The 25,803-nt window shown below is 35.3% G+C and overlaps 2 protein-coding genes across 27 annotated transcripts in view; both read right to left on the reverse strand.

The window, feature by feature from the left end:
• LOC126693456 (F-box protein At3g07870-like) overlaps positions 1-25,803 on the reverse strand; it is a 157,807-nt gene that overhangs the window by 58,306 nt on the left and 73,698 nt on the right. For 4 of the 8 annotated variants that reach the window (XR_007645360.1, XR_007645361.1, XR_007645363.1 and 1 more), the window contains exon 2: positions 7,972-8,377. Coding sequence is in view for 1 of the 8 variants with exons in the window: in XM_050389436.1 (XP_050245393.1) it covers positions 8,297-8,377 (81 nt within the window). In the remaining 7 variants the exon portion in view is untranslated. Of the gene's footprint in view, positions 1-7,091; positions 8,378-9,544; positions 10,842-25,803 lie in introns of those variants that run through there. The other 4 variants (XR_007645365.1, XR_007645362.1, XR_007645364.1 and 1 more) reach the window with 4 other exon arrangements.
• Positions 1-25,803, reverse strand: part of LOC126693453 (F-box/kelch-repeat protein At3g06240-like) — a 130,287-nt gene that overhangs the window by 49,942 nt on the left and 54,542 nt on the right. Inside the window, exons 2-6 of one of the 19 annotated variants that reach the window (XM_050389433.1) lie at positions 15,846-16,353; positions 14,056-14,188; positions 2,409-2,509; positions 2,209-2,331; positions 1,549-2,140 (exon numbers count right to left, since the gene is read on the reverse strand). The exons of 3 other annotated variants lie outside the window; for them this stretch is intronic. In XM_050389433.1, coding sequence (XP_050245390.1) covers positions 1,757-2,140; positions 2,209-2,331; positions 2,409-2,509; positions 14,056-14,188; positions 15,846-16,353 — 1,249 coding nt within the window. In that variant the 3' untranslated portion in view covers positions 1,549-1,756. Of the gene's footprint in view, positions 1-1,548; positions 2,141-2,208; positions 2,332-2,408; positions 2,643-4,303; positions 5,522-13,754; positions 13,878-13,954; positions 14,189-15,845; positions 17,058-25,803 lie in introns of those variants that run through there. 15 more of the 19 variants (XM_050389432.1, XM_050389424.1, XM_050389416.1 and 12 more) reach the window with 15 other exon arrangements.

Genomic DNA, 25,803 nt, shown 5'->3' on the forward strand with positions numbered 1-25,803 from the left:
CTTCTACCACCAAAACATAACATAACACGAATCAAAAAGTTAGGATTTGAATTTTTTTGAAAGAGAAGTTATGGGGTTTTGAAAGAGCTTGGGTTATGGAGTTGTAGAAGAAGAAGAGTACACTTTCAATCGCCTCCTTGATAGAACCATTACTTCTTCTTCTTCTTCTTCTTCTTCTTCTTTTAGAGACAGAGACAGTGATCTTGTTCGTTGACCAGGTTCGATGGGTCAGAGTCAAACTAGATCTCAGCCAGGATGCAGTTGGTTTCTTCGATGATGAGAACATGGGGCAAATGGGTGTCCGAAATCCGAGAGCCCAGGAAGAAAACCCACCACCAATCTGATCTCCAGGGCTCTACCACTCTCCACATTAATTCAAACAAGCTCCAGCCATTGATTCAAACCACAATAACTGAAACCCACAATAATTCAAAATGCAAAACTCAACAACTAAAACCGAAGCAAAAGGCAACCGCCAATCTAATCTCCCTGTCTCCACCACTCTCATCGATTCAAACAAGCTCTAGCCACCGAAATCGATTTAAAAACCCACCACCGATTCAACAACCCACGACGCCGATTCAGCAACACACGCTGATTCAACCCACCTCTGAAACCCAGTCACTGATTCAACTTCAATGCTGGAACTAAAACCCAGCCAACACCCAAACGACCACCACGACACCAAACCCATGGCTGATCTACCATGATCTAAACCCAGGGCTAGATTTTTCTATACCTCACACTTCAGTTGTTGGCTTATCTTTATCTCACTCTCTCTTTGTTGATAATGTTGCTGGTTGTTTTGAGATATTGGTCTTCCTGTAAAATTTGGTTCAAAATTTTGAGTTGTTGTGAAATTGTTGATATTGTTTTCATTGAGCCATTTGATTGGTTTGTTGTTCCTCCACTTTATTCTCATTGAAGTTCATGAGCAATGAAAAACCCTAGCTTTTTTATTCTTGTTATATTTGTTTTTGCTAAAAAATGTGTTTTTCTAACGGCAAACGGAGAGAGGGGTTACAGAAGACTAACATAAGTGATCTTAGGTGGACAAAGTGTAAAGTTTTTAACTACGGATAGGCAAAGTGAAAACGGACCATACCCCAAGTGGGTTTACTATAATTATCCCTAAATATAATAGCCATAAACTTTAGAGGAGCCCTCTCTCTCTTGGCTGGATAAATTTCAGTCTTCACATCACAACAATGCTTTAAGAGGACAACTATCTCTTTTACAAGAACCCCCATCAAGGATAAGATAAATCAAAAAACGAATCTAGATTCATAAGACTCGCAAAAATGAAGTTTTTTTTTTTTTTTTTTTGGTTTTTAAGGAACTTGTACTCACAAGACTTGAAAAATCAAGGACCACAAAGTGCCCATTAGCACTTTGTATCTTGATTAGCACTCTGCCGCAGGGGTCACTTCTAGCCTCTTTTGCCTATTTTCCTGCACTTAAAACCTTTCCAAACTAAATTCTAATGATTCAATTATCAACCATCATCAATATCAAGGCCACAATCATAAAAAATCTAAGACTCAAAGCGAATCAAAACAGAAAAATCAAGATACATCTCAAAATTAAGTTGAATCCATCCAGGTGCAAAAGAGACCCCCCTCTAAACTAGGGCATTGAGCTAATGTCATTTACCTAAAGGATTGTTTTCCATTTACTTGGATCCGAAAAGTTACCTACACGTTAATAGAACCGTACCAATCAAAAAGAAAAAAGACAGATGCTCTGCTGCAGGTGCTCACAGATGACCTAGCTTTCCATGACGTTGTGCCAAAGGTTTTGTGTGCTGCTCCTTGTCTTCCTCATCATCATCATCAAGGCTAATCTGTTGACCGGAAGGAAGATGTCCAGATTTGGATCTAAACGTGGCCAAAGCTGTACTCTCATGAACCTGGCAGTGAGAAGGATCTTGAGGAGCAAGACGCTTTATGTGTTGAGAGAAATCCTCTTTGGCTTGCACTGTAGTGTTCATGGGATCACCTTCATCAGCCCGAGAAGGAGTTATACCACCAACTGAATCAGTAACGGGATCACTTGATCCTCCAACATCAAGAGGTCCCAAACTACAAAGACATCTCTCAAGAGTCTTTATGGTACTTGCTTGACTTTCCACCTTGTTCCGCTGCAAGAAAATTGGAGATCGATTAGTCAATATTCAAGCAAAAACAATATTACAAAAAGAATGCATACCAAGAGGCCAATTTCATGAGAAAGTTCATTTTGACGGACAAAAGATAATTGGGAACTAGACGAAATCCAGTTCTTCATGGACTCAATAAGGGAATAACACTCATCAACAAAATCCGCTTCAGCCTACAAAGTAAAAAACAAGTGGGTTAGCACAGAAAAGAAAAGGCAAAATAGAGGCATGCACATCCCAAGAAGATTACCGGGCCTCCCGTCCATGGCACATAAGGAACATGCTTTGAGCGTGGAACAAGCATGGTTTCAAATTCTCCAGAGTCATTCGTCACTTGCACTTCCCACGAAGGTAAAGATGGGTACTTCGAACTAAGGGGAAGAGTATCTGAAGAAGAATCAGTTTCTCTAGATTTTTCCTCAAGACTCAAAGAAATATCAGCCTCCGTCTCAGCTTCAGTTTCTCTATTTGTTTCATTTTCCCCCTGAAAGCATAAGCTAAGCTCGTTGATTAACATGTTTGTCATTAGGACTACAGCGAAATAACATTATACTTGATAAGCAGGAAGAACTCGACACTGTCATTGTCATGTCAACTAACGTTCACAACAATCCTAAAGCAATAGTCGTAAGTTAAATAAATAATATGCATAAGAGTAATGCTACAAATGTTTCAACTATTAAAACATCAAATATAAAAAAATATAAAAAAATAAAAAACCAAAAAAAAAAAAATCAAGAAATTTATTTATAATGATGTTGATGTAGTACCAATCACATTAATTTCCACCTCTATTTGCGAACCTCTTGTGGCAAAATTGGTATTACTTTTACGAATTTCTACACTTTAATGTCTTAAATGGTAGTAAAGAATTATAAGCTACAACTTGCAGTTGCAGACAATGACAAATCTCCAGCAGCTTTCATATGAGACCATAAAAGACCATCACAAAAAAGATTCATTAGTTAGTATAAGCAGCCATGTAATATTTCATTTATATCAAATGCATAGTAATTATTCTTGAGTGTGAGGTGAAAAAGGTCTATCTAAATTCTTAGGCCAAGAGTAATAAATTAAGCAAACTAAAATACCAAATCATTCAATCTGGAAAATATGTTAAAAAGGAGAGAATGCATCATTATTAGTATCTTAACCAATGAAACAGAGGCAGATAACATTGACTCAATCACTTACATTTGCAAATATCATATACATTAATGGATCAAAAATTAGAATTGTTTATCAAACAACTAATGAGTTCTAAATAGATATTTGAATTGCTGCACGTTTTCTCTAAGCCACAAACCAATAACAATCATTGGGTAGAGACAAACTAAAAAAGCATATAATTTATAAGATTAATAGATGTAATAATGTAAAAAAGCATGAAAAAGTATTTAAGCATTTAGAAATGGTAGCATTCAAGGCGAAAATTTGACATGAACTTCTGCTGTATAGAAAATTAAAGCAGATTCAAGCATATATGTTGTCTACGTCATTAAGCCCACCTATCGACTCTCTCACCACCTCAACTGGCTTATATCAAACAAGATACAATATCAATAATTTCATGATTTACAGAAAATCCTAACATTTTCCAGCTGTTTAACAAATATAAAAATGCATAAGCAATTACATATGTGAGCAAAAATCAAAATCCTGCTATTAGGATATTGAAATATACAATTTGACTTAATGTTGAGGACCAATAAATTAGCTATATGCATCCCATACAGATTGCTGAAATCATTCCCATTTTTATTTAGACCAAGCCTAAGAGACTAAGCTCACCAACTAGTTCATGCTGTCTCTAAGGCATAAAAATAAATAAGATTATGTTGGCTAAGCATGTACTGCACCATGAAATTGTCATTTTTGAGGAAGTGCACAATGTTCTTGACACAAAAATCAGTTGGCATATAATAGCCACAATCTCCAAGGTTATTCTTTTTTGTTTAAAAAATCGATACGTCTGAAAAGGCAACATAATAAAAGCATCATTTAATATGCAAAGTGCATATATGATGCCATGCCGCAAAATGTTGTCAATATAAACATCGCAAAGATTGTCATTTTGCTAAAAATATTCAAGAAGTCTAACATTTGATACAAACTAATCTTCAAAATTTCAGATGACATTTTTACCTGACCAAGTAAAACCAAGCTCTCCATGGGATCAGTTGTGTAACGCAACCAACTATCACATCCAACAGTAATTCCAAGGTCGTTCTCGTTTGAACTCTCAGGGTCATATGAAATGACCTTTGAGTTACAGCAAAATAGAAGTTCACCATTGTCAACGCAGCAAAAGAATCTCTCAACCACTTCTAATTCTACAGTTATTTTCGTCCAAGAATCAACCACACCATACTCTCTCATCACCCATATGTAGCATATATCAATATCTAAATACTCAGAAGAAAAACCAATCATAGCCAACGATCCCTTGAACACTGCAAGGGAAAACTTACCTCCGTAAATGTTACAGTCATGCGCCGGGAGTATTATCGTTTGGAATGTCTCATCATTGACATCAAAACACAAACCGTAACTGTGGTCCTCAGTAAACGCTAAAGCGTGCAGAGCTCCATTAAAAAACAAACATGGGATTCCACATATATAATCAATAGACCCAACATTGTGGTCGGAGCCAAACGATATTACAAACCTTCTCCATGAATCCGTACTCAATGTGTAGACCTGAGCCTCAGTCGACAGTGCTGATTCTTCATAGTGAGAAACAATTCTGAGAATCTTGTAGTCATTGTTTTGGGAATGGTACGCAAACCCAAGAGCACAAGTCCGTTCTTTGTCGAACTTGTTGAGAGGAAGAGAGATACTCTTAAACATTTTGATGCTTGGGTTCCACAAATAGATTACACAGTCCCCATAACCATCAAAGCAGAACATGCCATTACAGAAGCCAACAATGTTGTTACAAGAAAAGGGAATTGGAAACCTGGAAATCTCGGTAAATGTGCGGTCGCTATTGCAAACAGCCGTACCCAGATCTTTCCGCCTTGGACCAGGACCATCCTCGTCGTAATCAGAATATAGCAGATAACCATTGTTGTCGTTGTTAGATAATGATTTGGCTTTGTTGAGGTTGAGGTGTTTGGTGATGAAAATGGGGTCTGTGATGATGGAGTTCCAAGACTTTGAAACCCACCTGAATCTCATCAAGGATTTCACTGCCAGCCGACTCAGTATGTCGAATACGACGTCGTCTGGGAGACGCTCCGATGACAAATTCGGATCTCTCCTGAGTTTAGACATCGGAAATCGGATTAAGGAAAGGAAAGTAAATGCGCAACAAGTAGAAGTAGGTGTGTACTGTGTAGGCTGAAAGGTCTTGTCCTTTTTACTTTTTAGATAAATAAATAAATAGATATGGTTGAAATTCGTCTCATCATTTTTTTTTTTTTAGGAACATCAAATTGTATTTCAAGATTTAATTTTTTTTTTTTAAAGGTATACACTCAAAATTTTATACACGTGTAGATAAGAAACAATCTAAATTTTTTACTTCAGAATGATCTAAAGTTTTTTACTTTATGATGTTGCATTCCATCCCAATGCCTTTTAAGAAGTGAGAATCAATTACAACGCTGCATTAACAACTTACTTTTATATATATAAGTAATAAAGAATCGAAGTGCAATGTGTAAATCCTCAGGCCCGAGTCAATCAAACAAAGTCCAAATTAGTAAGGACTTCAACTAATCAATAGATATCACAACATCCTTGAATTGCACCGTATTCCACACATCTGAGAAATGTTTCCCAAACAGTTCTGCCAAACAAAAAGGAGGGTTGCTACTGTCTTCGGCAGTTAAAGAGTTTGAACTTTGGAGCTCTTGTTGAACATTGAGCATTTAGCTTTGTCTTGTAAAACTATTTGGCAGGACTAAGAATGCAAACAACTGGTAGATGCCACTAGCAAGTAGAGCCCCAAAACTATTAGACCAAAATTGATCCACATAAGTCAGTATATAATTATTTGTAAGTTTGCTTTGAGCACTCATGTTAGTGAGTGTATAATAGAAAAATGTGAAAAATTTACACAGTTTTATCTAATATTAACTCACATTAGCCCAAATGTATAATTGTATTAATTTACAAGTTTGCTACAATAACCGTGTAAATTTATATTGAAACTATTCTTTCTTTACATATCTTAAGAATAAAGGAAAAGAGTTGATGGCGATTGTTGTGCGTAAAGAAATAAAAAAAAATTAAAAAAATAAAATTTGATATTTTAATGAAATATAGTGTAAAATAGATAATTTGATGTAGGGTATTTTGAAAAGTAAGAATTTAAAATAAATTTTAAAAAATAAGTTTATACGCTAAAATAGACAATAATTTTTGCACAAGCTGATGCGAATGCTCTAAACCATGTAAATTTACATTGACATTACTCATTTTGCATTTAGTCTAGCTTTTTATTCTTTTTTTACCTATCCAAGAATAAAGGAAGAGGATGGATAGTATTGTTGTTGTTGTTGTTGTTGTGTGCGTGCGTGTGTGTTTTTTTTTTTTTTTGGCTAGAGGTTGTGAGTGAAGAAAGAGAAACAATTAAAATTGATATTTTAATAAAATGTAATATAAAATAAATACTTTAATATAAGATATTTTGAAAAGTGAATATGTGAAATAGAAAAAATAAATTCTTATGATAAAATAAACGGAAATTTTTGGAAGAGCTGCCATGCAAGCTTTAAGCTTAGCTACCTAAGATGAAAGCTCAATATCTGAATGCTGGAACCAACAGACCTATATGTTTGGGCTCTTCAATAACACTAGGCTTAAAAGGATTGTTTGTCTGATTAATGGGACTCACCGAATTGTCATTGGGCTATTCAAGTTATGGACCAGTTAGTTTGGTGGACTTGACCCCCTTCACCATCATGCAATGCTCAAGAGATAAATCTCTACGATGACTAGCTTTTTTAATTATGTGTTTTTTAAAGTCATTTTTCCCATGCTTGTTGCTAGGAGAATTGCCCACCTCATAGCCTCAATTTCTACCACCTCCGGGTTTTCTGAGCTGGAAGTAGTTATCTCTGTCCTCAACATTTCACGGTTTTCACCTCCATAATTCCTTGTGACCAGAGACAAGATTGAGTGGTTTGAGCAAACTACTGCATCACAATCCACTATAACAGGGCCTTCTGCTGTTTTCTCTGGGGTCCAAGTCCAACAACTGCAGGTTGCTCAAGAGAGTACTGCTTAGACCTGTCACAAATTGGTCTATAATGATCTGTTTCTCTTGAACACCACTTGATTCCTTTTTACTCTTTAAATCAGGTAAAACAACATGGCTGCAAAAACACTAAATTCATCTCTCTCTCTCTCTCTCTCCCTCTCTCTACGTAGGTTGCAATCTTCTTTTTCTTCCTTGCTTCTCTCAATTGCATCTTGTACAAATACAAATATTCATGCCTTCATTTGTAGTGTACTGGCAAAGAACTTAAGCTGATTAAGCTCTTACAAGTAAGCACATATGCTTAGCAAACATATTTTCATGCCTGCTTAGATCAGCTTAACATTTCCTACCAACAAGTATGTATAAAATCTCGCATGATTAATCTTGAAGTCTTCCTGCACTCAACGAAGTTCCATCAGATTTCACTGGCTCACTTGTACGGTCACCTTATTCAGCTCAATACTGTCTTCAATTAGGACCCAACAACTCAAATACATGACTTTCCTTAATGACTCCTCTAACTGCTTCATTTTATCATCTCTCAATTTGGCTGAAAATTATTGCAGAAGTTGAAGAAGAAAGGTTCTTGAACTGAGAAAAGGACCTGAGATGGTTCTGGGCATGTTGCTGTGCTAATCTCATGATAAATTCCACCTACAGATCCCCAAGTCCTTCATGGCTTCCACAACTGCAACACTGTCTGCCACAATAGCTCTCCTTATTGAACTCATCTACTCTTAACAAGACTGTTTTTTGCTCTTGAAATTGGAAGCAAAGAATCGTAAACTTTGTGTAGCAAATATAACCGGTATAAGAACGATATGTGCTTGATGAAGCAAATGGTGTGGAGCAGTGGAGGGGTCACTTATATATAGGGAGAGATAGGAAGATGGGTACTAAGTGGAAGGAGCTGAAAGTTTTGGGGAAAATCAAAGGCTATAGCAGTTTGAGGAGTCAGAAGCTTCTCCATGATTTCTCTCAGGACTCAAAGGAGTATCAGCTTCATTTTGCTGCAAGAGAGACAAAAGGCATTAAAACATGACAGATGAATTGAAGAGAGATACACCACAATCTGTTGTGCATTGTGTTCCTCCACCCACACACTCTTGAGAACCCAAATGACTCAAAAATTGAGAATTGATTATGTTTGGCGAATAAGGTTAGAGAGCATGGATTAGTGCTATTCTTTTTTTTTTTTCTTCTGCCCAGGTCAAAATTAGGATATCCACCAAGGCTCATTAGAAAAGATGAATATCAATGATACGTTCAATACTTTGCAAATCAAACAAATTTCTAGGTTTCGTTAATTTCTAAACCCAAAAACTATCATGGTAGGACCACTGAATCAACCTTATGCATCTCATACAAATATCAAATAATGTTCAAAAGCATGAAAAGTACATATGCATTGAGAAATATAGTATTCAGGCAAAAATCTGACTTGCACTTCTGCTGCATACAAAATTAAAGAGGATTCAAGCATATACATCGTCTATGCCCACTTATCAACTATCTCAATACCCCAACTGGCTTATATCATACAAGATAGTTTATTTCAATAAGTTCATGATTCAGAAAATCCTAACATTTTAAAACAATTTAACAATTATAAAAATAATAAATAAATAAAACATATATATTTGCAAAAGCAATTAAATATGTGAGTAAAAATCAAAAGCCTGCTTTTTAATATATTGAAATATACAATTAGACGTATTGCATATGACCAATGAATCAGCTTCATTTATCCAATACAGATTGCAGAAGTTCATTCCCATTTTTCTTTGGACCAAGCTAAGAGACTAAGCTCACCAACTAGTTGACGTTGTCACTAAGGAATTACATTGCTAAGCATGTCTACTGGACCATGACATTGGCATCTTTAAGGAAATGCAGAATGTGCTTGACACAAAAATCAGATCACACATAATAGCCACAATCTCCAAGGGAATTATTTTCTTAATAATAAATTAATCTGCCTGCATTGATTTAATACTACAATAGGGGAAAAAAGACAAAATAATAAGAGTATCATTTAATATTCATAATGCATATATGATGCCATGCCACAAAATACTTGTCAATATGAACTTCACAAAGATTTTCAGTTTGCTATTAACTTTACTTGACTAATCTTTGATACAAACTAATCATGATATTTAGATGACATTTTTTACCTGATCAAGTAAAACCAAGTTCTCCATAAGATCAGCTGTGTAAGCCAACCAGGTAGTTGTTTGAATTCTGAGATTATTCACTTGCAGGCTCTCAGAGTCTATTGAAACGAGCCTGCTGTCAAAAGTTTCAATTAGAAATTTGCCGCTGTTAGTGCAGTCAAAGAACGTCATAACCCAATCAAATAGTACATTTGTCTTAGTCCAAGACTCAACTATACCATACTCTCTCATTACCCATATGAGGCATATATCCGTATTTATTTCATCTTCATCTTCATCTACATTCTCAGCCGGACCAAGAACAACCAAAGCCAACATTCCCTTGAACACCACAAGTTGGTGAACACAGTCATCAAACTTTGAATAAAATTCATCTAAGTAATTCTCCGGCAGTCTTATCTCTCGAAATATCTCATCATTGACATCAAAAGACAAGATGAAATTGTCACCGTCATTGCCCCAAGTATATGCAACAAAATGCAGAGCTCCGTTCAAAAATACACAGGAGTTTGGTAGTACAGCAAAAATAGATCCAATATTTGGTACAGATTCCACTGACAATTCAACAGTTCTCCACGAATCAGTACTCAGTGTGTAAACCTCGGCATCAGGTGGTGGCGCCTTTTCATCACCAAGCCCCTCATAAGACACAATCCTGAGAATCTTGAAATCACTGTTTTGAGATCGATAAGCAAATCCATAGGCGACTGTTTCTAAAAATTCGACAGTGAAAGGTCTGAAGTGCATAACATCGATCATTTTAAACTTTTGAATAACTGGGTTCCACAAATATACAGCATTTGTAGGACCAAAAAAGCTATAAAGGAAGAACATGCCATTACAATAGTCAACCACGCTGGAAGCTAAAAAGGGTATTTGAAACCTTGAAACCTCGGTGAATGTGCCGTCGCTGTTGTAAACTAATATACACAATTCTTTGTCAGAAGACTTGTACAGCAGAAAACCATTATGGCTGTTATTGTAATGGGTATTGGATACTAATGACTTGGGTTGGTTGAGGTTGTGATTGAGGTGTGTGGTAATGAAAATGGGGTTTGTGATTGTAGAGTACCATGATTTTGAAACGCACCTGAATCGGATTAAGGATTTCACTGGCAGCCGAGTCAGGATGTCGAATACGACGTCGTGTGGGAGACTCTCGTCTGACAAATTTGGCTTTCTCCTCAGCTGAGACATCGATGATTAGAAGGAAATGCGTGAGAGAGAGAGAGTGTGTGTGTATTTTTCTTGAGTAAACATACTACTAGAGTAGTCTACTAGGGTTACTGGAACAAGGCTCTTGAGTAACGCAAGGCTTTAAATTGATTTTTTTCTTCTTCTTTTTTTTCGTTTTATTTTATTTTATTTTTTTTTGAAGCCTTTCGTTTTATTCTTTTTGAGAAAGGCTTAATTTTTTTTTTTTTTGAGCAAAAATACTGATAAATTTCATTAAATAGAAAATTAGCCAAAATTGGATAAGATTATATTATGTGATGGAACATTTTTATTTCACACTGAAAAATCGCTAACATATTTAGCATATCTAGCCAAGTTGACATATTTAGCATATCTAGCCAAGTTATGAGCTAGCTTAAATTGATTTTTGATTAATGGAAGTGGGACTCACCAAATTTGTCACTGTTTGGAGCATTTACATTTGCCTCTTCAAATGTTTTTAACTAAACTAATCCTGAAAACTCTACTTATTTTAGTTTAGCTATCATCTGTTTTTATACACATACATTAGTCTCAACACCATATCATTCTTTTATTTAAATATGATTTGTACTTTCTACACCCATAGCATATACATAGATAGGTTGTAGTAATGATATTTAAGTTTGAATAGTATTGTTTTATAAATAGTGGTTGATATTCACTTGATATTATTATCTTTTCTCTCTCAAAAGTTAGTTAAAGAAAGAAACATAAGAAATCTTGTGAGTATTCCCCGGAACTATATGTAGAACCTAACAACTTAATTGTATCCTAGGTACAAGATTGTGATAACCATTTAGCAACAATAGTATGGGAGCAAATATTGTCTAAGGATAACAATTTTGTGTCTCCAATTTATCTAATTCTCTATTTATCTTTTTTGTTCACTTTGTTTTTTCTTAATTACTTTGTGTATTATCCCCAACACAACCCATAAATAGAGGCAAAACCACTCCCAAGTGTGGGGTGGCCATGACCCCAACAAAAATTTTGAAAAATCCTTCTATAGTATGTAAAAATATTGAGAATTTTGAAGATTTAGCATATAAAAATTGGAGTTGCCCCACCCTTAAATATTTGAGTTAGTGCAATGTTGCTTTTATAAAAAAATGTTTTGCACCTAAGAGGTGTAACAAATTGAACCAAATAATTTCATAACTAATATATTAAACAAAGTATACCCTATAATTTCAAAAGCAACAAATTAAATCTTGAGATTTCAAAAAATAATATATTAAACTTCAATCTTCAACCCATTGTGTTTGAGGATTAATTTACTACTTTCTGGAATCCTAATTTTCTTTCAGGTAAGGACCAAATTGATCTTTTTTGGGCTCTTTGACCGTAGGAGTGTTTGTCTTGTTAATACTTTATAGGACTGACCTAGTATTAACCCTTTCCTTCCGTCAAGAAAGAGAACTAATTGAACAATTACTAGAAAGTCTAATAAAAAATCAAAGTACAATGCGGAAATCCCAACCCCGAGATCAATCAAACAAAGTCCAAATTTGTTGGGACTTCAACTAGTCAATAGATCTCACAACATCCTCTAATGTACGGCTGTTTCATTCCTTCACACTAACCACACCAGGCATGCTGGCACCGTATTCCATACATCCAATAAAAAGAACTAATTGTATATGAAGAATGCATTGAAGCATTTAGTAATCATTAAACTCTTGTACATCTTGACACCAATTTCCTAACCAAGAAACTATAATGGTAGGACCAATGAGTCAACCTTATGCATCTTATACAAATAGCAAATATCCATGCTTCTCTTGACGGCTAATGGCTAAGAACATAACCAGATCTTGCTGATTAACATTTCTGCCACTGGGACAAAAATTAAATAAGATTATGTTTGCTATACAGTAGGAACTATGCTTGACAATTTGACAAGTCAAATAATGTTCATGACACTCCTGAGACAATAGCCATAAGTTTAAATAAATATAATAGCCATAAACTTTAGAGGAGCCCTCTCTCTCTTGGCTGGATAAATTTCAGTCTTCCACATCACGACAATGCTTTAAGAGGACAACTCTCTTTTACAAGAACCCCCATCAAGGATAAGGTAAATCAAAAAACGAATCTAGATTCACAAGACTCCCAAAAATGAAGTTTTTTTTTTTTTTGGTTTTTAAGGAACTTGTACTCACAAGACTTGAAAAATCAAGGACCACACAAAGTGCCCTTAGCACTTTGTATCTTGATTAGCACTCTACCGCAGGGATCACTCCTAGCCTCTTTTGCCCATTTTCCTGCACTTAAAACCTGTCCAAACTAAATTCTAATGATTCAATTATCAACCATCATCAATATCAAGGCCACAATCATAAAAAATCTAAGACTCAAAGCGAATCAAAACAGAAAAATCAAGATACATCTCAAAATTAAGTTGAATCCATCCAGGTGCAAAAGAGACCTCTCTAAACTAGGGCATTGTCATTTACCTAAAGGATTGTTTTCCACTTACTTGGATCCCAAAAGTTACCTACACGTTAATAGAACTGTACAAATCAAAAAGAAAAAAGACAGATGCTCTGCTGCAGGTGCTCACAAATGACCTCTCTTTCCATGACGTTGTGCCAAAGGTTTTGTGTGCTGCTCCTTGTCTTCCTCATCATCATCATCAAGGCTAATCTGTTGACCAGAAGGAAGATGTCCAGATTTGGATCTAAACGTGGCCAAAGTAGTACTCTCATGAACCTGGCAGTGAGAAGGATCTTGAGGAGCAAGACGCTTTATGTGTTGAGAGAAATCCTCTTTGGCTTGTGCTGTAGTGTTCATGGGATCACCTTCATCAGCCTGAGAAGGAGTTATACCACCAACTGAATCAGTAACGGGATCACTTGATCCTCACGAGTTCCCAAACTACAAAGAGTCTTTATGGTACTTGCTTGACTTTCCACCTTGTTCCGCTGCAAGAAAATTGGAGATCGATTAGTCAATATTCAAGCAAAAACAATATCACAAAAGGAATGCATACCAAGAGGCCGATTTCATGAGAAAGTTCATTTTGACGGACAAAAGATAATTGGGAACCAGACGAAATCCAGTTCTTCATGGACTCAATAAGGGAATAACACTCCTCAACAAAATCCGCTTCAGCCTACAAAGTAAAAAATAAGTGGGTTAGCACAGAAAAGAAAAGGCAAAATAGAGGCACGCACATCCCAAGCAGATTACCGGGCCTCCCGTCCATGGCACATAAGGAACATGCTTTGAGCGTGGAACAAGCATGGTTTCAAATTCTCCAGAGTCATTCATCACTTGCACTTCCCACGAAGGTAAAGAGGGGTACTTCGAACTAAGGGGAAGAGTATCTGAAGAAGATTCAGTTTCTCTAGAATTTTCCTCAAGACTCAAAGAAGTATCAATCTCTGTCTCAGCTTCAGTTTCTCTAATCGTTTCATTTTCCCCCTGAAAGCATAAGCTATTCTCACTGATTAACATGTTTGTCATTAGGACTACAGCAAAATAACATTATACTTGATAAGCAGGAAGAACTTGACAATGTCATTGTCATGTCAACTAATGTTCACAACAATCCTAAAACAATAGTCGTAAGTTAAATAAATAATATGCTTAAGAGTAATGCTACAAATGTTTCAACCACTAAAACATAAATAAAAAAAATTAAAAAAAAAAAAACCAAAAAAAAGAATCAAGAAATTTATTTATTATGATGTTGATGTGGTACCAATCACATTAATTTCCACCTCTATTTGTGAACTTCTTCTGGCAAAATTGGTATTACTTTTACCAATTTCTACACTTTAATACCTTAAATGGTAGTAAAGGATTATATGCTACAATTTGCAATTGCAGACAATGACAATTCTCCCGCAGCTTTCATATGAGACCATAAAAGACCATCACAAAAAAGGTTCATTGGTTAGTATAAGCAGCCGTGTAATATTTCATTTATATCAAATGCATAGTAATTATTCTTGAGCGTGAGGTGAAAAAGCTCTATCTAAATTCTTAGGCCAATAGTAATAGATTAAGCAAACTAAAATACCAAATCATTCAATCTGGAAAATATGTTAAAAAGGAGAGAATGCATCATTATTAGTATCTTAACCAATGAAACAGAGGCAGAAAACATTGACTCAATCACTTACATTTGCAAATATCATATACATTAATGGATTAAAAATTAGAATTGTTTATCAAACAACTAATGAGTTCTAAATAGACATTTGAATTGCTGCACGTTTTCTCTAAGTCACAAACCAATAACAATCATTGGGTAGAGACAAACTAAAAAAGCATATAATTTATAAGATTAATAGATGTAATAATGTAAAAGCATGAAAAAGTATTTAAGCATTTAGAAATGGTAGTATTCAAGACGAAAATTTGACATGAACTTCTGCTGTATGGTAAATTAAAGCAGATTCAAGCATATATGCTGTCTACATGATTAAGCCCACCTATCAACTCTCTCACCACCTCAACTGGCTTATATCAAATAAGATACAATATCAATAATTTCATGATTTACAGAAAATCCTAACATTTTCCAGCAGTTTAACAAATATAAAAAAATGCATAAGCAATTACGCATGTAAGCAAAAATCAAAATCCTGCTATTAGAATATTGAAATATACAATTCGACTTATTGCTGAGGACCAATAAATTAGCTATATGCATCCCAAACAGATTGCTGAAATCATTCCCATTTTTATTTAGACCAAGCCTAAGAGACTAAGCTCACCAACTAGTTCATATTGTCTCTAAGGCATAAAAATAAATAATATTATGTTGGCTAAGCATGTACTACACCATGAAATTGTCATTTTTGAGGAAGTGCACAATGTTCTTGACACAAAAATCAGTTGGCATATAATAGCCACAATCTCCAAGGTTATTCTTTTTTGTTTAAAAAATCGATACGTCTGAAAAGGCAACATAATAAAAGCATCATTTAATATGCAAAGTGCATATATGATGCCATGCCGCAAAATGCTTGTCAATATAAACATCGCAAAGATTGTCATTTTGGCTAAAAATATTCAAGAAGTCTAACATTTGATACAAACTAATCTTCAAAATTTCAGATGACATTTTTACCTGACCAAGTAAAACCAAGCTCTCCATGGGATCAGTTGTGTAACGCAACCAACTATCACATCCAACAGTAATTCCAAGGTCGTTCTCGTTTGAACTGTCAGGGTCATATGAAATGACCTTTGAGTCACAGCAAAATAGAATTTCACCATTGTCAACGCAGCAAAAGAACCTATCAACCGCTTCTAATTCTACAGTTATTTCCGTCCAAGAATCAACCACACCATACTCTCTCATCACCCATAGGTATATATTAAAATCGAAACCACCAATCATATTCATAGCCAACGATCCCTTGAACACTACAAGGGAACACTCGTATAAGTTAAAGTCTTCCTCCGGGAGTATTATCTTTTGGAATGTCTCATCATTGACATCAAAACACAAAATGTAACTGTGGTCCATAACATACGCTATAGCGTGCAGAGCTCCATTAAAAAACAAACATGGGTTTCCATATGTATGATCAATAGGCCTAACATTGTGGTCGGAGCCAAACGATATTACAAACCTTCTCCATGAATCCGTACTCAATGTGTAGACCTGAGCCTCAGTCGACAGCGCTGATTCTTCATAGTAAGAAACAATTCTGAGAATCTTGTAGTCATTGTTTTCGGAATGGTACGCAAACCCAAGAATCTGCTTGTCGTTGTCGGACTTGTTGAGAGGAGGAGAGAGACTCTTAAACATTTTGATGCTTGGGTTCCACAAATAGATTACACGGTCCACATAACCATTAAGGCAGAACATGCCATTACAGAAGCCAACAATGGAGACCCAAAGAAAGGGAATTTGAAACCTGGAAATCTCGGTAAATGTGCGGTCGCTATTGCAAACAGCCGTACCCAGATCTTTCCGCCTTGGACCAGGACCATCCTCATCCTCGTCGTAATCAGAATATAGCAGATAACCATTGTTGTCGTTGTTAGATAATGATTTGGCTTTGTTGAGGTTGAGGTGTTTGGTGATGAAAATGGGGTCTGTGATGATGGAGTTCCAAGACTTTGAAACCCACCTGAATCTCATCAAGGATTTCACTGCCAGCCGACTCAGTATGTCGAATACGACGTCGTCTGGGAGACGCTCCGATGACAAATTCGGATCTCTGCTGAGTTTAGACATCGGAAATCGGATTAAGGAAAGGAAATGCACAACAAGTAGAAGTAGGTGTGTACTGTGTAGGCTGAAATATGCAACAGGTCTTGTCCTTTTTACTTTCTAGATAAATAAACAGATATAGTTGAAATTGGTCTCATCATATATATATATATATATTTTTTTTAGGAACATCAAATTTTATTTCAAGATTAAATTTTTTTTTAAAAGTCATTTACATAGTTCATATTAATAGAGCTATAAATTTAACAATTTAACGACACAAAAAGTTATTATATATTTTACCACCTCACTTTATAAAACACACAATAACAAAAATTTTAATTTTCAATACAATAAAATAATACTAGCTTCCGATGGAGCACGAACTCAGATTCTTCTATTTTTTTTACATCAAATTGTATTTCAAGATTTAATTTTTTTTTTTAAAAGGTATACACTCAAAATTTTATACACGTGTAGATAAGAAACAATCTAAATTTTTTACTTCAGAATGATCATAAGTTTTTTACTTTATGATGTTGCATTCCATCCCAATGACTTTTAAGAAGTGAGAATCAATTACAATGCTGCATTCCATCCAAATTAGTAAGGACTTCAACTAATCAATAGATATCACAACATCCTTGAATTGCACCGTATTCCACACATCTGAGAAATGTTTCCCAAACAGTTCTGCCAAACAAAAAGGAGGGGGGCTACTGTCTTCGGCAGTTAAAGAGTTTGAACTTTGGAGCTCTTGTTGAACATTGAGCATTTAGCTTTGTCTTGTAAAACTATTTGGCAGGGCTAAGAATGCAAACAACTGGTAGATGCCACTAGCAAGTAGAGCCCCAAAACTATTAGACCAAAATTGATCCACATAAGTCAGTATATAATTATTTGTAAGTTTGCTTTGAGCACTCATGTTAGTGAGTGTATAATAGAAAAATGTGAAAAATTTACACAGTTTTATCTAAAATTAACCCACATCAGCCCAAACATATAATTGTGTTAATTTACAAGTTTGCTACAATAACCGTGTAAATTTATATTGAAACTATTCTTTCTTTACGTATCTTGAGAATAAAGGAAGAGAGTTGATGGCGATTGTTGTGTGCAAAGAAATAAAAACAATTAAAAAATAAATAAAATTTGATATTTTAATGAAATATAGTGTAAAATAGATAATTTGATGCATGATATTTTGAAAAGTAAGAATTTAAAATAAATTTTAAAAAATAAGTTCATATGCTAAAATAGACAATAGTTTTTGCACAAGCTGATGCGAATGTTCTAAACCATATAAATTTACATTAACATTACTCATTTTGCATTTAGTCTAGTTTTTTATTCTCTTTTTACCTATCCAAGAATAAAGGAAGAGGGTAGATAGTAGTTGTTATTATTATTGTTGTTGTTGTTGTGCGTGTGTGTGTGTGTGTTTTTTTTTTTTTTTTTTTAAAGGTTGTGAGTGAAGAAAGAGAAACAATTACAATTGATATTTTAATAAAATGTAATATAAAATAAATACTTTAATATAAAATGTTTTGAAAAGTAAGTATGTGAAATAGAAAAAATAAATTCTTATAATAAAATAAACAGAAATTTTTGATGAGCTGCCATGCAAGCTTTAAGCTTAGCTACCTAAGATGAGAGCCCAATATCTGAATGTTGGAACCAACAGACCTATATGTTTGGGCTCTTCAATAACACTAGGCTTAAAAGGATTGTTTGTAATGGGACTCACCGAATTGTCATTGGGCTATTCAAGTTATGGACCAATTAGTTTGGTGGACTCGACCCACTTCACCATCATGCAATGCTCAAGAGATAAATCTCTATGATGACTAGCTTTTTTAATTATGTGTTTTTTATAGTCATTTTTCCAAATGTGGGTGTTTGGGACTTTTCAATGGCGAGATATGATATGATATTTCATCAGATGGGCAAGGATGGCAATAAGATGGAGTAGGAGTCGAGTCATGGGCATGTTGCACACACATTCTAGAGGTCAACTAGGAAAGAGTGAAAGTATAAGGTGACTTTTGTTTTTGTCTTTTGCTTATTTTTATTTTTAATGGAAAGGAAAATGAGAATTGCTTGACTTATGAGTGAGTGTGTTCAGAATGAGATAGGTAAATGTCTTCAAAATTCAAAGTGGAAGAAACCCAAACAAGGCCGAGCAAGTCAAGCAATCCATGACATTTTTCATTTTTGCCATCCCTAGTTCGGGAGTCCATTGCATTCTCTCTAATCTCCCCTTTTATTTTTATCTTTTTTGGGTCTGAGTCTTAAACCAGTATCCTCATTATTTTTCAATAAAAAAAAATCCTTATTATTTTCAATCAATGTTTGCACCCTCTAACTATGGAGAGAAAAGAAAAGAAAAAGGTTGAAGATTGTCCCACACAAATCAACATCAAACACTTGGTTTTCACATTTTATTTCAATAAAAAAAAAAAATAGTTGCTCAAATTTTAGAGTATGTTTGTTAACTATTTTTTTTTCCTTATTTTCTGTTTCCAAAAACAATTTTCTATTTTTGAGATTAAAAAACTTGTTTGACAACCCAAAATTGACAAAAAACAAAAACTGTACTCAAAACTCAATTTGTGAAAGAAACAGAAAACATGCAAAAGACTGTTTTTAGTTTTTAATTTTCAAAAGCTAATGAAAATACACATTTAAGTTAATGAATCTATCTCATTTAATGAATTAGTGTTAGAGTTCAAACCCTAATAACAACATATTTTAATTTTTTTTTCCAATAAACTATTTTTTTTTTTAATTTCAACTAACCAAACATGTTTTTTATTTCAAAAATACAAGAAATTTTTTTTTCCCAAAAACAAATTTTTGAAAATAGAAAATAAAAACTGTTACCAAACATAACCTTAATGTTTTCACTTTCTTCAAATAGAGTTTCCGAAAAAAAATGAAGGCTCAATTAAGTTGTCATCTTTGTTTGATACATTATTGGTTATCAGGGAGACGGTGAAATAGGAAATCACACATAAATACAGGGAGATACAGAAGGCTAGCTTGATACACCTCCTAGCTCTTTGTGCAATGTAGTCTCTATAGAATGAAAATGCCGCAGCACTTATTGCAAGAGTAAGGAGACTGATGATTCAAGACAAAACTACCAGGATGTCACAGCCCCTGTAGACGAAATTTAATAAAGTAAATGAGAAATGAAACTAAGTCATCAAATAGTTGAATTTAAGTTTGTGTTGTGTATCCAAGAGTTAGACCCTTTTAGATATATACCACTGTAAATTTCTTTAAGACCTTCTCTTTTTTTCCCATGTGTGTTAAAACTACTTAGAATTCTCCAGGAAAAAAAAAAACCAACAACCAACAACAACAACACAAACAGTACAATTCCAGCACTCATGTAGAACATATACCCTTTATTTTGCATTGGAAAAGGTGCAGCATTGAACCTGTGAAAACTACAATACCTTGAAAGAACACTAATGTCTATAATACAAAAACTGACCAAGGGAAAACTACAATATAGACTACGCATCCATGTTCTTTATGGTAACGATTGGTTTCCGCATCTATTTATCAAAGCTTATATTCGGCACACAAACTTAGATGGCTGAATATGGACTTCATAGGGTCATCATGATTGGAGAGAATGGCAGAGAAGAGTTAAGCAAATGACACCACCTTTAAGAAAACCATGATACAAATACAGGTAGTACAAGTGCTTGTCTTGCATACTGTTGCATTATTGAGTAATTAAGGAACTGCATATTAGACTATTAGTAAGTATCTGCGGATGTTGCAACAATAATTGTCACATAATAGGGCCCTGTGCTGCGACTGCAGGTAGCTCAAGAAAAGCACTGCTTAGACCTGTCATGACTGATTGGAAACATGAATATCAATGATACATTCAACAGTTTGCAAATAAATCAAATTTCTAGTTTTTACTAATTTCCAAACCCAGATGCTATCAAGGTAGGGCCAATGAATCACCCAAATGCATCTCAAACAAATATCAAATATTATTTATTTTGGAGACATCTTGTTGATTAACATGGTTGTCACTAGGACAAAAACGAAATATGATTATGCTTGATAAGCAACAAGCACTTGACAATAACATTGCCATGTCAAATAGTGTGGATGGAAATCCCAAGACAATAGTCATAAGTTGAATAAATATTAGCCATAAGCTCCTAAGGAACCCTCTCCCTTCTAGTTGGATAAATTTAGTCTTCAATTTCACAGAAATACTATAAGAGTAATGATACAAATGTGTCAACTTTTAAAACATAAAACAAAAAATAATAGCAATTAGGAAATTTAATTATCAAGATGTTGATGTGGTTCCAATCACATTAATTGCTACCTTGGTTTGCAAACTTTTTATTAGTAAAATTGGTGGCACTTATAGCATTTTCCATACTTTAATTTCAACAATTGTAGTAAAGGACAACATAATATAGCTTGCAAAAGAGGACAATTCTTCAGCAGCTTTCAAATGACACCATAATAGATTACCACTACAAGAGGTTCGTTAGTTAGTATAAGCAGCCTGTGTCTTTTTTTTTTTTTTTTTTTCTTTTTTCCTTTTTTTTTGATAGGCATATAAGCAGCCATGCTTGAGGTAAAAAAGGCCTATCTAATTCTTAATCCACCAAAAACAAATTAAGCAAACTAAAATACTAAATCCTTCAATCCGGCAAGAATGTAACAAAGGAGACAATGCATCAGTATCTTAACCATTGAAACTGAGCCAGAAAACATTGACTCAATCACTTGCATTTGCAAATTTCAAATGTGCTAATGGATCAAAAATTAGAACTGCTTATCAAATGACTAATAAGGTCTAAATAGATATTTGAATTGCTGCACATTTTCTCTGCACAAAGCCACAAACCATCAACCATCATTGGATAGTGAGCAAATCAAACAAAGCATCTACTTTCTTTAATTAATAGACCTAATAATGTCAAAAACATGAAAATGTATGTATACATGCATTTGATCGTAGTGTTCTGGAGAAAATTTGACTTGCACTTCTGCTGTATACAAAATTAAAGAGGATTCAAGCATATAAATTGTCTCTGTCAATAAAAAAATGCATAAGCAATTAAATGTGTGAGCAAAAATTAAAAGCCTGCTATTTAAAATATTAATTTGACTTATTTCTTATGACCAATGAATAAACTTTATGCATCCCGTACAGATTGCAGAAGTTCATTCTCATTTTTAGTCCAAGACTCAACAAAATCATACTCCCTAATGTTAATTTATCAAATCACTGAAGACAAATGAAGCTAGCAATTCCTTGAACACTGCAAGTCTCTCATCATATTGGTGCAGCCCTTCTCCTGGGCTATTTTTTTCTCACAAAACCAATTAGGCAATATGCACCGTTTTGGCTCACCAAAATTCCATTGAACCAAAACACTTTTCCTGGGCTCTACACTCTGTTTAATATATGTAATAGATAGACTGATGAAATTTTGAGATGCAAGCTGAAAATAGAGGCTGCAACTTGAGCAACTTGGGCTGGTTTACACACACATATATACTATTTTTATTGATCAGTACACACACGTACATATACTTCATAATATCTCAAGATGCCAAGCTCAATTTTAGAGGCTGCAACTTGGGCAACCTGAGCTTGTTGGAGGTAAACAAGAGCATGTAAGTCTCATCCCTAACCAGCACAGCTCAATATGTGAAATTTTTAGCCCTCACCCAACCCAACCTAGGCTGAAACTAGTTGCCTTGTTGTGACTGAATTGACTCAAGGTGGGTCAAGTTATGCTTCTCTTAATAGTAGTAGTAGTAGTTGGAGATATCAATAGCTTTTTTCTGTCTATTTACAACAGCCAACTTTCAAGCAAGATTAGCATACCTTATGCTTAAAAAGCATGCATGATTTACTGTGTGTATACAAGTGTGTAGATTCACGTGTACTATACAAATTATAAAGAAATCTCTAGAGAAATAATTTGCATGAGTATTGTATCTGCAAGAGCTAGTATCAGTCTTGTCCCTATGTCAAAGATAGTTGGAACCAATACACCTAGAGTGTCTAGGGCATATATGCTAGGTTGATGTGCAATCTGCAGCTCAACAAACAACGTTTTTAAGCATACATAGATGTTGAAAAAAAAAAAAAAAGCATTTAGTGGTAGGACAACAAAAAGAAGAAAAATCGATTTAAAAAGAAAAGGAGCCAGCCAAAATCTTGATGATTTTCCCTGACATCCAAAACAAGTCTATAAACCAGGCTTATGCAATCAATTCATTATTAAAAACTTTAATAATTAAACTTGAGACCTAATTCCAAAAGTTTATTCTTCTATTCATATAAATCTACAGATGCTTGCCATCTTAAAAAGAGAATGGAATTATAAATTGATAGATAAATCAATAAGAAAGGAAACAAAATATGGAAGGGGGCTGGGGACAATCAATTGAGCTTGCACAACAAATTCATAGTTTATAGAAAATATTATTTTGTTGCCTAGAAATCAAAGCATGATATCCAACAAGGTGAGTTGACAAAAATCAAAATCAAGGGTACCACCAAGTACCAATAATTTACAAGTAAAACCAATTTCAATTATAAACTTGATAACCATTCCAATATTCATTATGACAGGACAAGTGAAACAAGGTTATCTAGGCTAAACACATATAATTTTCACTGTGACATTGCCATGTGTTAGAATGACCACAAAAATCTACTAGGATTACTACATTACTTTCATGTGTACCACAATAGAAGAAAAAAAGAACATAATGATGGCTTCATTGATTAAATATTACAATAAGGAAAAGCAAAATAAAACATAAAATAGAGCATCATTGACTTCATTGGTTTATCTTCACATTTGGATGACATTTATTTGTGATCAAGTAAAACCAGGCTTTCCATAAGATCAGCTGTGTAGGCCATCCAGTTAGGACTTGAAATTCCAATATTTTAGCGCTCGCTTTATTACTTGCAGCAGGGTTCCTCGGCCTTTGGGATCCTTGCTATCTATGTCCATGTGAGAGGGTGAGACTCTTAAAACTTATTCGGATAGATACTGGGAAATGTTTAATGAGATAGAGGGAGAGCATGACGATGTGGCCATAAGTACTTTCAAGGCTGGCCTTCCAGTCAAGCATGATTTAAGAAAATCTCTAATTGGTAAACCTGTTACTAGTGTACACCAGTTGATGGACTGGATTGACAAGTATAGAAGAGTAGAAGAGGATCGACTGTAGGGAAAAGGAAAGGCTAAGGTAATCCCTTAGGAGAGGAGGGATTTCAGGTCGGACCGTTACAATAAAAACCGACCTCGGAAAGACTTTTTTGGGCAATCAGGTTCTGCTGACACTCAGGCGATTAATGATGTGTTTCGGGAGCCGGTGCGACAAGTATTGGAGAAGATCAAGAATGAGCCATTTTTTAAATGGTCAAACAAAATGGCAGGAGAGCCTAAGAGACGCAACCAGAATCTTTATTGCCACTATCATCAAGATCATGGGCACACAACTGAGGATTGCAGGAATTTATGGGACCATTTGGAGCAGCTAATCCGAGAAGGGAAGTTGAAGCAACTCTTGCACCATTCCAGTGGTGGGGTAGGCTAGGCAGGTTCAGAGATGCGTGGAGATGCTTCTTCGAGACTCCCCCTTGGCACAATAAACGTGATTTTTGCTGCCCTAGGGAGAACTGGATCTTGCCGTCCAGGGTACTGTTGGTGTTCCGATCTCCAGTCGAAGAGCACAGCAAAGCGTCTAAAAGAGCTAGGATGGACATCCCGTTGATTTTGGGCTTTTTGGATGAGGACAAGGTTGGAACCATACAGCCCCATGATGATGCTTTGGTGGTCACACTGAGAATTGGTAGGTACGATGTAAAAAAGGTGATGATTGATCAAGGCAGTGCTGCTGATGTAATGTACCCAAATTTGTACAAAGGGCTAGGTTTGAAGCCTGAGAACTTAGCAACCTACAGTTCCCCTCTGGTGAGTTTTGAGGGAAGGATGGTTGTTCCAAAAGGCCAAATCAGATTACTTGTACAAACCGGTATAGATGTGGTTGAGGTGGACTTCATCGTTGTAGACGTTTTCTCTCCGTATACGGCTATTATGGGCAGACCGTGGTTTCATGTCCTGGGAGCAGTCTCATCAATTCTACATTAGAAGGTGAAATACCCATCTAGAGACCAAGTTGTAGAGATAGTAGGAAGTCAGGTTGCAGCCCGGCAATGCCTGGTAGCGGCTATACAACATCGGCCGGAGGCGGAGACCTCGGCTACCACCGATAATGGATTATAGCAATTAAAAGCCTTAGTATTACCCTTAAATGGAACAACCGACAGGGTAAAGTGTGAAGACTTGGAGAGGGTAATTATTACTGATGATCTAGAGAGATTTTTCCAGGTTAGGGCTAAACTGCCTTCGCAGGAGAAGGAGCAATTGCTGCAATTCCTCAGAGAAAATGTCGATGTGTTCGCATGGAGCCCATATGAAGCCCATATGAAGCCCCAGGTATAGATCCGAGTTTCATCTGTCATTGACTCAATGTGAATCCTACCATTATTCCGAAAAGACAGCCGCCTCGGCGCCCGTCAAAAAAGCACGTTGAAGCTGTCAGAAGTGAGGTGGCCAAACTTAAGCAGGCCGGGGCTATCAAAGAAGTTTTTTACCCTCAATGGCTAGCCAATACAGTGGTGGTGAGAACGAAGACTGGGAAGTGGCGAGTGTGCGTGGACTTCACGAACCTCAATAAGGCTTGTCCTAAGGATCCTTTTCCTATGCCGAGGATAGATCAGTTGGTGGATGCAACAGTTGGTCATTCTCGGATGAGTTTTTTGGATGTTTTCCAAGGA

The sequence above is a fragment of the Quercus robur genome, chromosome 7, assembly GCF_932294415.1.
Source record: "Quercus robur chromosome 7, dhQueRobu3.1, whole genome shotgun sequence".
NCBI lineage: Eukaryota > Viridiplantae > Streptophyta > Magnoliopsida > Fagales > Fagaceae > Quercus > Quercus robur.